Source organism: Gobius niger (genome assembly GCF_951799975.1).
Source record: "Gobius niger genome assembly, chromosome: 22".
Lineage (NCBI taxonomy): Eukaryota > Metazoa > Chordata > Actinopteri > Gobiiformes > Gobiidae > Gobius > Gobius niger.
Genome location: NC_136873.1, coordinates 3,305,733 through 3,319,762, shown reverse-complemented (window position 1 = coordinate 3,319,762; position 14,030 = coordinate 3,305,733). Strand labels below are relative to the sequence as shown.

At 43.5% G+C, this 14,030-nt stretch overlaps 1 protein-coding gene across 1 annotated transcript in view; it reads right to left on the bottom strand.

Moving 5' to 3' along the window:
- tmc2a (transmembrane channel-like 2a) overlaps positions 1–13,745 on the bottom strand; it is a gene marked incomplete at its 3' end in the record, with an annotated part of 62,202 nt that extends 48,457 nt beyond the window's left edge. Inside the window, exon 1 of the mRNA XM_079581153.1 lies at positions 13,703–13,745. Within this exon, the coding sequence (XP_079437279.1) occupies positions 13,703–13,739 (37 nt within the window). The 5' untranslated portion in view covers positions 13,740–13,745. The remainder of the gene's footprint in view (positions 1–13,702) is intronic.
- Between the last annotated feature and the right edge of the window lie 285 nt (positions 13,746–14,030).

Below are 14,030 nucleotides of genomic sequence, written 5' to 3'. Positions count from 1 at the left end.
TGAAATACTTCTTGTTTCCTTGAGACAAAAACAAATTATAAAGAAACTTGACTTCCTTTAAAGATTTGAAGACTCATAGAATGTGGAACTGTCTGCTCTGCTCTGGTAATAATGGATTTCTACGATAAACACCGACCGAATTCAGCTTCATGTTTATGGATAAATGTCAGTCAGATCAGATTGATTTCACATGGATTCCTGATGAATGAAGAAAACGGCTTGGGGGATTCATGATCATTCAGGCATCGGTATTGTAAATATTGGTATAAAAAAATGTTTAACCGTACCCATGTCATTAAACAGTTTAAACTAGGTGTCAGAGCTAACGGCAGCAACTTTTTATGGTAGCGATTTATATTTAAAAGTGCAATATGTAACTTTTTAGGTGAAAAAAAAAAACGTTATATTTTTGCGCATTTGACCTTTTAATGACTCGTTGGCGTTATGGGTGCAGCATGGCACCTTTGTTTTCCCTCAATTGTGCCTGACCCAGCGTTGTCACAAGAGCAATATCTAGCTGTAGAAAGTTTTTAAAAATATTGACCAGGCTATACAGTTGTTTAGAATGTGTCCAATGCTATGCAATGTAAAACTAGCTTGTTCTGCCGCCACCATATGGAGGTTCTACAGCAAGGCGGCCAATGTCAGCCCCTAGCGTCATGGTGAATCTCTGCTACAAGCGGCCATTGGTTCGTACCAGAAACGGGCCAGAACCCCAAAAACAATTGATTCTGGAGCGTCATAAAGGCCACTGTGAGGGAAAGCAAAGGTGCCATGCTGCACCCATAACGCCAACGAGTCAGTAAAAGGTCAAATACACAAATATTCTGGGCCAGATCTTGTGGCGGCGCACGGGGCGGCGCAGGCTCTTGGCGAATTATTTTCCGAGTGGCGGCGCTACATGTCCCATTCGCCTCGGCCACCTGTGAGGGGGCGTCACAAGAGGAGGCGACTGCACTGATGGAAACACGGCTGACGTTCACTTCCTCGTTTACATTGCGCTGTCTTGCGTTCTTTCTTAAGCCTTAGGCTCTTACAGGTCAAACTAAAAACTTTATTTACCCCATCGTGAGCTAAACCATGTTCACGTCTCCAGAGAAAAAGAGCTACAGCGTCCGCTGTGGCGCGGATTGGCCGCGCTTGGCGTGAACGCGAAGCAAAACAAAAGCACATGTTCACCCACCACTCCCACACAACCACTCTCCTGGACGCGGAGTCGATCTGGTTGGAGGAAAATGTGTGTCTCCACCCACTTAAATGCACTAAGTCTGGAGTGGCAAGATCACAAAGTGCTGCTACTGAGGCAAAATGTCACGCTATCGTCTCTGTTTTGATGCACAAGATCGGGCCCTTAGTGTCATAACAAAAAAAATGTACAACTTCAAAAACAAACAAATAAAAAAAATACTTATAGCCTATACATGATCAGTCTTCTTTATTTTAAATGCACTATTTGAAAAGCCCAAGAAAAATATACACATTAAAGTAACATTAGAACTTTTATGTAGAGTAACACTTTGTACTCCAGGCCCAGGTTTGTTTACATAAACAACATTGTAGGCTCCTGAAGTTTACTGAGTTCCTGGTAGTTGACCCTCTGCAGACATGAAAAAGTCACTAAATCGCTGTCTCACTGATGCAGCTGCTGGACTGGGTCTGAGTCCACCCATTTGTTATGTAGTATGCAACACGCGATGACAGCATTGTCTACATGATCAGGTGACATGTTGATCTTTGTGAGAAGCACCCGCCACCTTGCTGCTAGAATGCCAAATGCACATTCAACTGCCATTCTCGCCCGAGATAACCTGTAATTGAAATTCTGCTTTGGTCCTCGAAGATTCATGCCAGAGTAGGGTCTCATCAGGTATGTTTTGAGTGGGAATGCAGCATCGCCCACTATTACATGTGGCATAAGTCCGTGTGCAGGCGCATTAGGTAAAAGTCTGTCTGATGGAACTTGCAGGGTTTTGTCCTCCAGCCCTCTCTTCAGAGGTGATGTAGAAAATATTCCACCATCACTGGCTCCTCCATAGTCACCTACATGAATGTAGATGAAGCGTGAGTCTGCATCCACTAGTGCCAGTAGATGTATTGAAAAATGGTGCTTATAGTCATAGTACAGGCTTCCCAGAGTTTTGTGGTGCTTTAATGTTGACATGTTTTCCATCAAGGGCACCAATGCAGTTGGGGAAGTTCCGTTTAGACCAAAATCCATCAGCAACAGTCCTCCAGATTAGTTCGTTTGGGACAGGGATTTGTGTTCCCAGCATTTGGCTTTCTATGGCCTCCAGGGTACTGTGGATGACCCTGCCGACAGTAGCTACTCCCAGTCTATACTGGAAGGCCAAACTAGTGAAACTCTCACCAGTTGCAAGGAACCTGAAAGATAGAAATATGATTATAGTACTATATAACAGTAATTCAGGCTGTAAAATGTATACTTTGTAACAGAATGTAACTATTACATTTATGCGTATGTTATAATGTAATTACGTTTTTCTTCTAAACAGCTGATGATTGCAAGAAGAGGTGGAAGCAACTAAGGGATTCTTTAGTGAAATATTTAAAAAAAAACGAGTGGATCTGAAGCAGAAGGGACAGGGTGGCGATATGAAAAACAAATGGCTTTCATTGTCCCACACCCGCAACCAAGAAGGTGTGCACTGCTTCCATTGTTGATATATTTGTTTTAAATCATGTCAATGCCGTATAAAAAATATATAAACTAAAATGTCGCTCTAATAAATTGTCTTTTGTAGATCTAGGGGCTCTGTATCAGTTACCCAACCAGAAGAAGTGTCACCTGAGGAGGAGTCGGGGGAAGAACAGGAGTTGGTAGATCTTCCTACTCCGGACACTGAACAACTTGTCACAGCACCAACTGTCCGACCTCAAATAAGAGCTGTATATGCAACGTATAGGTCAATATCTGCCTCCAACCGTACTCCATTACAAGATGTGGACACCCCTTCTGACACAACTCGGTGCAACACTCCACGACCTCAGTCCAGCAGTCCATGACCTCAGTCCAGCAGTCCACGACCTCAGTCAAGCACTCCACGACCTCAGTCCAGCAGTCCACGACCTCAGTCCAGCAGTCCACGACCTCAGTCAAGCACTCCACGACCTCAGTCAAGCACTCCACGACCTCAGTCAAGCAGTTCACTACCTCGCTCAAGCACTCCACGACCTCAGTCAAGCAGTCCACTACCTCGCTCAAGCACTCCACGACCTCAGTCCAGCAGTCCACTACCTCGCTCAAGCACTCCACGACCTCAGTCCAGCAGTCCACTACCTCGCTCCAGCATACACGACCTCAGTCAAGCAGTCCACTACCTCGCTCAAGCACTCCACGACCTCAGTCCAGCAGTCCACGACCTCAGTCAAGCACTCCACGACCTCAGTCCAGCAGTCCACGACCTCAGTCCAGCAGTCCACTACCTCGCTCCAGCACTACACGACCTCAGTCTAGCAGTCCACGACCTCAGTCCAGCAGTCCACGACCTCAGTCAAGCACTCCACGACCTCAGTCAAGCAGTTCACTACCTCGCTCAAGCACTCCACGACCTCAGTCAAGCAGTCCACTACCTCGCTCAAGCACTCCACGACCTCAGTCCAGCAGTCCACTACCTCGCTCAAGCACTCCACGACCTCAGTCCAGCAGTCCACTACCTCGCTCCAGCATACACGACCTCAGTCAAGCTGTCCACTACCTCGCTCAAGCACTCCACGACCTCAGTCCAGCAGTCCACGACCTCAGTCAAGCACTCCACGACCTCAGTCCAGCAGTCCACGACCTCAGTCCAGCAGTCCACGACCTCAGTCCAGCAGTCCACTACCTCGCTCAAGCACTCCACGACCTCAGTCCAGCAGTCCACTACCTCGCTCCAGCACTACACGACCTCAGTCCAGCAGTCAACTACCTCGCTCCAGCACTACACGACCTCAGTCCAGCAGTCCACTACCTCGCTCAAGCGCTCCACGACCTCAGTCAAGCAGTCCACTACCTCGCTCAAGCACTCCACGACCTCAGTCAAGCAGTCCACGACCTCAGTCAAGCAGTCCACTACCTCGCTCAAGCACTCCACGACCTCAGTCCAGCAGTCCACGACCTCAGTCAAGCAGTCCACAACCTCAGTCCAGCAGTCCACTACCTCGCTCAAGCACTCCACGACCTCAGTCAAGCACTCCACGACCTCAGTCCAGCAGTCCACTACCTCGCTCAAGCACTCCACGACCTCAGTCAAGCAGTCCACTACCTCGCTCCAGCACTCCACGACCTCAGTCAAGCAGTCCACTACCTCGCTCAAGCAGTCCACGACCTCAGTCAAGCAGTCCACTACCTCGCTCAAGCACTCCACGACCTCAGTCCAGCAGTCCACTACCTCGCTCAAGCACTCCACGACCTCAGTCAAGAAGTCCACTACCTCGCTCAAGCACTCCACGACCTCAGTCAAGCAGTCCACTACCTCACTCAAGCACTCCACGACCTTAGTCAAGCAGTCCACTACCTCGCTCAAGCACTCCACGACCTCAGTCAAGCAGTCCACTACCTCGCTCAAGCACTCCACGACCTCAGTCCAGCAGTCTACTACCTCGCTCAAGCACTCCACGACCTCAGTAAAGCAGTCCACTACCTCGCTCAAGCACTCCCCGACCTCAGTCAAGCAGTCCACTACCTCGCTCCAGCACTCGACGACATCAGTCCAGCAGTCCACTACCTCGCTCCAGCACTCCACAACCTCAGTCCAGCAGTCCACTACCTCGCTCCAGCACACCACGACCTCAGTCAAGCAGTCCACTACCTCGCTCAAGCACTACACGACCTCAGTCAAGCAGTCCACTACCTCGCTCCAGCACACCACGACCTCAGTCAAGCAGTCCACTACCTCGCTCAAGCACTCCACGACCTCAGTCCAGCAGTCCACGACCTCAGTCCAGCAGTCCACTACCTCGCTCAAGCACTCCACGACCTCAGTCAAGCAGTCCACTACCTCGCTCAAGCACTCCACAAAGGACGTACACACCAGCTGAACAGCAATTACTAAATATAGTAACAAGACCCACTGTGACCCCTGCCCCCCCATGTTCCCTCAGAGAATGAAGCTATGTATCATTTTGCCCTAAGCATTGTACCCGCCTTAAATGCCCTTTCACCAACCTCAAGGCTTACAGCACAGGGCCGAATACTGCAGGTGCTTTCAGAGATCCAGGACAGGCCTCCTACACATACATCCCCATTTCAACCACACAGATTGCCTGGATTCCAACCATACAGCCGACCTTAAGAACAAGTCTTCATACCTCTCCATTCTACACCCTCTACCTCCTCCAACCAAGATCCACAAAGGCGATACATGGAAGAACTTAATTTTTTTTCATTTTAACATTTTCTTTTTGTAAGGCTTACCTTTGGACTGGCCTGTACTGTAACAACTCTTGGAAATGTGTGTACGTTTATTTAATTCTCACCTGATAGTTACTGCAAGCCTCTGTCTTGGACTGATGCTTTCTCTGTAGTTGGTGTCAGTGCGGCGGATTGTAGGTCCTATTATGGCCAGTAGGTCCTCCATTTGGTGTGCACATCCTGAAATACTGAATATGTCTTTCTGGGTTCAGGCGAAGTTCAGCTACGAGGTGATAATATGCTCCAAACTGTCTCCTTCGTAAATTGAGAGGGTACGCCCACCCAGACAGTTCCCAATACACATACATCCCCCAAATACACACAGACATTGAATCTGGCCAAATTACATTAAAGTCAAGGCTAAAATATTTGGAGATCAGCAAATAAAATAAAAAACGCCACATACCTCCCCCCCCCCCTTCATTTTTTTTTATTGCAGATCTACATGATTCACATGAATGGCATTTTCCGAGGTTCCGATGAGAAGACCCTCCTTAAGGCTCACCGGGAGATACAGCATCTAAACTGAGATGCCCTGCATGAAAGGAATCCCTCCAAAACTAGCAGTAGAATTTTTTAGCACCACATTTGATTTGATTTGATTTATTTTCACATAATAAAACAATAGCACGATTACATCTGGTTTCACAAATGTGATGGAAGGTTTGCCGAAAACCCTCAAGGGGCTTCATGAGTGGCAACCTCCATAAGTTAAAATTAAAAGCAAATGTGAGGCATGCAATTGTCAAAAAAAATAAAGTTAATTAAAGTACATTGTCAGAAAACACAATACATACATCAATACTGGGTTTAGAAATGGATCCCAAGAGGTAAATAGCAATCACTCAGAAGCAAAGATTGAAGAGATTTTCTAAACTGAATTGGGGAAAGCTCCGTGAGAGGAGTTGGCAGGATCTTCCATATTTTGGGTCCTCTGTATAGAACACTGAACTGAGAGTGTCTGGAGCTAAAGGTGCTCTGATTAGATTGCTGCTGCGAGTGGGAAATCTATGAAATGTATTGTTAAAGGAAAACATTTTATTGAGGTGCTGTGGCAGTAGCCCTTTAACTGAACCGTAAACAAATTGACCAACTTGGAAGTGGTTAACCTGGTGAACACTAAGAACACCGGCTTTAGCAAACAGGGGCTTTGAGGAATGTCTGCGATCGACACAAAAGATTATTCTTAAGGCTCGTTTCTGCAGATGAAGAATTGGCTCAAGTTTGGTTTTATGAGTGCCGGCCCAAGCAATATAACAATCATTAATATATGGATATATCATTGTGTAATACAAGATCTTTGCAACATTTGTGTTGATCAGATGCAGAGATTCTCCCAATATACGACTGCTTTGGCTATTTTTGTACTCATGAAATTAAGGTGTGGTTTCCAGGTCAGGGATTCATCCACCAGGACTCCGAGGAAGCGAGCTGAACTCACACTCCTGATGGGAATGCCATCAATTTGGATTTTTATGGAAGGGTTTAAACTTTTATGTTGTGTCCCAAAAAATATAAAGCTTGTTTTCTTAATGTTAAGTGATAATTTATTGGCCTTAAACCACGAGGATAGTTTTTTCAGTTCTTCATTAACCACATTCATGAGCATATTAGTATCTTTATGGGAACAAAACACACTTGTGTCATCTGCAAAGAGTATTTTTGAGAGTTTGATGGAAGCATTAGGGAGGTCATTAATATATAACAAAAACAACAAGGGCCCCAAAATCGAACCTTGGGGTAACCCGCACTGAAGAGGAAGAAGAGGAGATTCGTAGCCATTGTATTTGACGGTTTGATAGCGGTCCGTTAGGTAACTAGTAAACCATAATAATGATTTGTTGGAGTTGGATTCTAAGTATGAAAGCTTTTCTAGAAGAATCGCATGGTTGACAGTATCGAATGCCTTAGAGAGGTCCCAAAAAAATACAAACAGCGCTTTCTTGTAGACATACAGCTGTAAGGCAAGACAAGACACGTTGTATAAAGCATTGCATTAACTGTAAAACTACATTTGCCATCTACAGGCTGGTGTGCTATGGCTGTGAAGTCTTTTCCATTGGGATGACAAAGAGACGGCCTACAGGACAGGTTGGCAAGTATGCTATTCGCTAACTGCTAACCTGAACTACCCAATGGCCAGACATGTTTTGGGTTTCCATACCAGCAATCCAGCTAGTCTTCAAGCACATGGAATATATCAACGGACACGATACAAAAAGGAAATCGCTTGGAAACACTTGGATTTATACTCTGCAAGCCACAAAACATGCTGGACCTGTTAAGGACCACCTATTTTGATGTGCTCTCGCCTGGCTAAATTAAACAGTCACCTCTCCATATTAAAATTAGTATTAAAACAACATACTTTGTCCAAATTGCTTATGTGAACCATCATTGGAATCAGGACAAAAAGTAGCTTTTATGTACATTTAGAAAGACATTGTGACAAAAACTTGTAAAAAGGTTCTGCAGTGGAAAAATCAATAAAAATGTAGTTTTTTTATATATCGAAAATCCCACATAAACTGAAATGTCTTTCCTGAAAATATACTTCATAGCACACACTCCAAATGTAGTACAGTTGTGACCTTACTGGTACTCAGAATGTGTGCAAAATTTCAGAAGTCTAGGTCCAAGTATGTTGGAATTGTAAACTTTTCAATTTTTTGGTGCTATATCTCATTAGCATTGTGCACAAACCGCTCCAAAGGGCCAAATGTTATAGAAGCAAAAACTATTTTCACAAATGTGTCAAACAAAGTGCAGCAGCAACAACAAACCGCCCAAAAATTGACGACAATCAAAGCAAAATGAAGTGGGTGATTTTGTTTCCATATTTATCTCAGTGCACAGAGGTGCATTAGTCACACCCTTCCCCCAAAACAAAATGGCCGCCTTGTTTACTCAGAAAAGAGCCCCTTACATGTCTGCATTCACTGTCGATATGGACTATGGCATATTGTTGGACAGAGACAATGAACCTCTACTCAGATGTACCACTGTCCACTGTGAAATCAATGGCCGTGTGGACATTTTAGACAAGTTTGTGCGGAAATGCTAATGTGGCTAACATGTGGCTAACATGTGCTTCTGGCACCCACTGAGCACTGCCAGGACAAATATCAATGAATTTCTTTGGGAAATGGCTCATTTTGAAGAGAATAGTCATTAGGAAAAAGGGAACAGAACTGGAATTGCCTAAAAGTTTGTTTACAAGAAGATTTTTCTCATTTGTGGAGTAATTTTAAGTCATTTCTGACCGTGAAAATTGATAATAATGAGCCAAATTTTCCAAAAAGATTATTTTGTTGAATTTTTTGTTTAATTATACAGTATTTTACTTGAGTATTTTGGACCAAAAAAATCCAGTCAACCTATGATTGGACCACAAATAGTTTAATATGGATAAGAAATGCTTAATGTCGCAGCTCCTACAGACTCTACAGGCCTGGACTCAACTACATTTGGAGTTTTTTATTTTGTTTTTGTTTGTTTGTTAAGTTATCTAATTCCTGCATGATTAATTGAGCCTTGAACTGCAAACATCTATAGCTCGTGCCTCCGGTCAGTCAGCCTGGTGACATTGAGCTACTTAAGCTGCAAATGGACTTGGATTTCACTGCGTCTTCAGGTTTTAAGTTGTGTGTGAAAGATTCATGTGGCCACTGGGCAAAAGTGTTTCTCCAGTGCGGCCATTAGCGCTGTATAGAGGTGGTCGGGAAGAAAGCAAACATAGGGGACAGTGGGGTAAGATGAGACTTTTTACTTTGGTGTTTATTGTGTAGAAATAGTATGATATAAAGACAACAATTTTATACACATTTTGGGATGTGTTGATGTGTTTGCATCTTCAAAATGGTCTGGAATATATTCATTGTTTCTTATATATTAACATATATTTTGGGATAATTGGAATGCATAAAATAATGATGATAGATACAAATGTATTTCTCTTCTGTTGGACACTTGAAATTGTGCACTGGCTTCCTGTCACTCAGAGAATAGAATTTAAAACAGCTCTGCTTGTGTAAAAGTCAGCACTGCATCCTGCCGAAGGAGCCTCCAGTGCATCGTGAGAGCAGTGGAGAAGATCTGCGGAGCCCCTCTCCCCTCTATTAAGGAGATGCACTACACACCCATCACTCAGTCTCTTCAAGGTAATGCCTTCAGGGAGGAGACTGCGGAATCTACAGGTCAGTTCCGGTCGACTGAGGAACAGTTTCATACAGAGTAATCGAGAAGCTGAACTCCCTAAACCGCCTCCCCAAAATCGCATTAAACAGGCATAAAATGACATGAACAAACCAGACAATGGTTACAATGACACATCAAGCATTTAAATGTATCTACTGAACAGCATAAACTTATTTACAGAACATTTTGAAAATAAAACATTTTTATTTCTAAGTAAGATTATAGATTTGATCTTCTCATAACTTGCCAGACAAAAAATGTGAAAAATTGTCCATAAAATAATCCCACTTTATTTGAAAAAGTGTTTTTCAATCAAAGTCAATTATTGGTCTGATACAAAAACGGTTGTATTTTATTAGTGCAATTAACCCCGAGGGTTAGAGTAAAGAGTTGCCCTGCAATTTGTTTATGTATTTTTATTTTATTCATCCGTTAAGGATCTATGAACGTCTTTTCAGTAGTTGCTTACTTTAGTCATTATTACAGTAGATTTATACATTTACTCTTTGAAAGCTTTGACTCTTTTGGACTGTTTTCATTGATCTCTCAGGTCGAGTATTTTAACCCTTGTGTGCTCCATTTTGAAGGGTTACACTTATGGTCCCTTTGTTTCTCCAATATTTCACTCATAAAATACAATTTTGAAATAAATGTGGGTTCTATCTTTAGTTTGACTTCATAAAAATGCACTGATGCTAAATTGACCAGTTTTAATAATTTTGTAGGTCGGTGGGCCATGTTTATGAAAAAAAAAAGTCAAAAAATTGCACTATAACACTTCCTCCTTAAGTGGATATTATTCAAAGTATTTGTTGAATTAGGCACTGGTAGAGGAAATAAGTAAGAGTGGGTGCTGGCACAATCCCATTTATGATCTGTGTGACTTTTGAATGTAACTATTTGCTGTCATTTAAAAATCATACATTATGTTTCGCCTGACAAGAGTTTAGAAACGTTCTTGAATTACGTCGCAAACCTGCGTGTGCACAAAATATCACATGCACGAATGCCAATAATGAGAGGTTGGAGGACGATTTTCGCCTTGTCGCTCGTTCCATCGGTTATGAACTGAAGAGAAGCGACATCGTCTCCTGTGTGTCAAACCCATTAACCAGCAGAATAGTCATGTGTAGAACATGTTTGTAGCTTTTCTCCAGACCAGCACCCAAAGCCCCTTTTCCACAGAGTACGGCTCTACTGTGCATGTCACGATCTACGTGCACGTATCGACTCTACACAGTACACACTTGTTTTTCACAAGATAACACAACCGCAGCTGTTGTGGGAGGCGCCCCCACAAAGGAGCACGCAGTTCAGATCGTCAGAAGAGAACAAATGTGGACTACAACTTCTGGTGGGAGTTATGGAATCATTCAGAGGTGCCAAGGCTAATAAAACAGGAAAGAAACTGCTAAAATCTGAACCATGGAGGTGAGCAACTTGCAAATGTTATGCTAACAGCAGCTAAAGTTGCGCTAAGTGCTAATATCGGCATAAAGGATTTAGCGCTTTTTTTAGAGCCACAGCCAGCGGTGGGTCCCAAAACGTGTACCGGGTCAGACTGATTAGGCACAGGCCTCCGCTGTGGGTTGACCAGGCACTGGGCTGAGTAGTGTCTGCCTGTGGAAAAGGGACTATAGGAGTGTGGCGAGAATGAAGGAGACACAAGCTAGCCACAAGTGAGTCAACTGTATTCCTTCAGCTGACTACATTTACAGAAATGACTGTAAGGGCTCAGACACGCCCCAAAACCCCAAAGCCTTCTGGGTGAGAGACACCTCTCTAACATGTACACCACAGGAGACGACTATCTACCGTCCAACATGAAACCAACTTCACCGCCGTCCAAAGCACTTGCCACGTAACGAGACGTACGATCATGAATCATGGATAAAAAGTCAAAGTTTCGCCATAAATCCTCGACATCGGCCTGTAAAACTTCACACAGTTGACCAGTTGGACAGAGAAAGACTGGACGCCAAAGAAAAATAATTTTACATGAACAAACTGTGTTCATCCATTTTCTCATCGATATTTGATGCCATGGTCTTATACAAAACTGACATAAGTTGTTATATTTCACGTTATAAAGCTATATGCTATCTGAACGTTTAAATTTGTGAAATAAATGAATGAAGTTTCTATGATGCCGTTGGACGGTCCCCGACTATTTTACCGTCACATTTGTTTAATATGGATGAAACCGAGCTATCTGTATGGGCCAGGAATTTACAAAATTAACATAAAACATGTCGATCTGTTGAAAGAAAAAAAACTGGTGTGACCCCATGGTCTTTTTTACGATTTATCATAGGGAGACACACAAAATAAAGCAAGTCACAATCAGCTGAAACACACAGGCACCAATGCAATGATTGAATGAATTGGTTAAAAGCAAATCAACCCAAACACTAGGGCAACAAAATGATGATGATGATGTTTCCCATCCCAAATTCAAATTGTGGCTTGCAATCCATAATCGTCTCCTTTCTTTCAATCATTCTGTCTGCTCTCCCTGATTCTGCACAGCTTTGGGTTAACGGTAGAAAAACTGCAAACGATTTTCCCCGTCCGATTTATTGGGAAAGCCGAAAACGCAACAATAATTTTGCTGTTTCACTTAGCAGTACTTTGTTCGGATCTAAATATGAAATCTGTGGTTGTGTTTGATAGGTGGTAGCAGGTAGTAGTAGGTAGTAGCAGGTAGTAGTAGGTAGCAGGTAGTAGTAGGTAGTAGTAGGTAGTAGCAGGTAATAGCAGGTAGTAGTAGGTAGTAGTAGGTAGTAGCAGGTAGTAGCAGGTAATAGTAGGTAGTAGTAGGTAGTAGTAGGTAGTAGCAGTTAGTAGTAGGTAGTAGCAGGTAGTAGCAGGTAATAGTAGGTAGTAGCAGATAGTTGTAGGTAGTAGCAGTAGCAGGTAGTAGTAGGTAGTAGCAGGTAGTTGTAGGTAGTAGCAGGTAGTAGCAGGTAATAGTTGGTAGTAGTTGGTAGCAGTAGCCTGTAGAAGCAGGTAGTAGCAGGTAGTTGTAGGTAGTAGTAGGTAGTAGCAGGTAGTTGTAGGTAGTAGCAGGTAATAGCAGGTAGTAGCAGGTGGTAGTAGCAGGTAGTAGCAGGTAGTAGTAGGTAGTAGCAGGTAGTAGTAGGTAGCAGTAGCAGGTAGTTGTAGGTAGTAGTAGGTAGTAGCAGGTAGTAGTAGGTAGTAGTAGGTAGTAGCAGGTAGTAGTAGGTAGTAGTAGGTAGTAGCAGGTAGTAGTAGGTAGCAGTAGCAGATAGTTGTAGGTAGTAGCAGGTTGTAGCATGTAGTAGCAGGTAGTAGTAGGTAGTAGCAGGTAGTAGTAGGTAGCAGTAGCAGATAGTTGTAGGTAGTAGCAGGTTGTAGCATGTAGTAGCAGGTAGTAGCAGGTAGTAGCAGGTAATAGTAGGTAGCAAGTAGTAGGTAGTAGCAGGTAGAAGTAGGTAGTAGCAGGTAGTAGTAGGTAGCAAGTAGTAGGTAGTAGCAGGTAGAAGTAGGTAGTAGCAGGTAGTAGTAGGTAGTAGTAGGTAGCAAGTAGCAGGTAGTGGTAGTAGCAGTTAGTAGTAGGTAGTAGCAGGTAGTAGTAGGTAGCAAGTAGTAGTAGGTCGTAGCAGGTAGTAGCAGGTAGTAGCAGGTAGTAGTAGGTAGCAAGTAGTAGGTAGTAGCAGGTAGTAGTAGGTAGCAAGTAGTAGGTAGTAGCAGGTAGTTGCAGGTAGAAGTAGGTAGTAGCAGGTAGTAGTAGGTAGTAGTAGGTAGCAAGTAGTAGGTAGCAGGTAGTGGTAGTAGCAGTTAGTAGTAGGTAGTAGTAGGCAGTATTAGTGTCATGTCATGTTGTATTCCTTCATTTAAGCATATTTCTTTATGCGACAAGAACATGACATCACAAGAAAAAATTAAAATAAAAACGTACAGATGACTACATGACCGAAATACTTTTTGTTAAACTCACAAATATGGTCAATTTGGGCCATTTTTCTTCAAACATCATTAAATGAAAGGAAACTTGAGTATTATTGTTAGACTCCTGATGGTAAGCTACAGTTTGAAATGGATATACAGTAGTCTTAAAAGCCTCTTTCTGACCTTCCTCCATATCGGCGACCTCCTTCCTCCGGGGCATCCTGGCGTCCCGTGTAGAGATGAGCTGAACAAAGTGCAGACTGATGAGAGACGTCCTCTAAGCCCGCAGACTCGGGTGTCTCGGCCGGTCGCCATGACGACGCACCACGTGACCTCAGGTGGGTCTGATCTGGCAGAGTGTGGAGCGGCTGAGAGGTAATGGCCCGGCTGTTTGTGAAGTAAGGGGCAAAAATAAATGTGGAGATATTTATTTGAAACGTCTGCAGTAGATTACTAAAATAAATGAAAAATAAACTATTGCAATATTTCTGCCGTTTTATGTCACCAATAA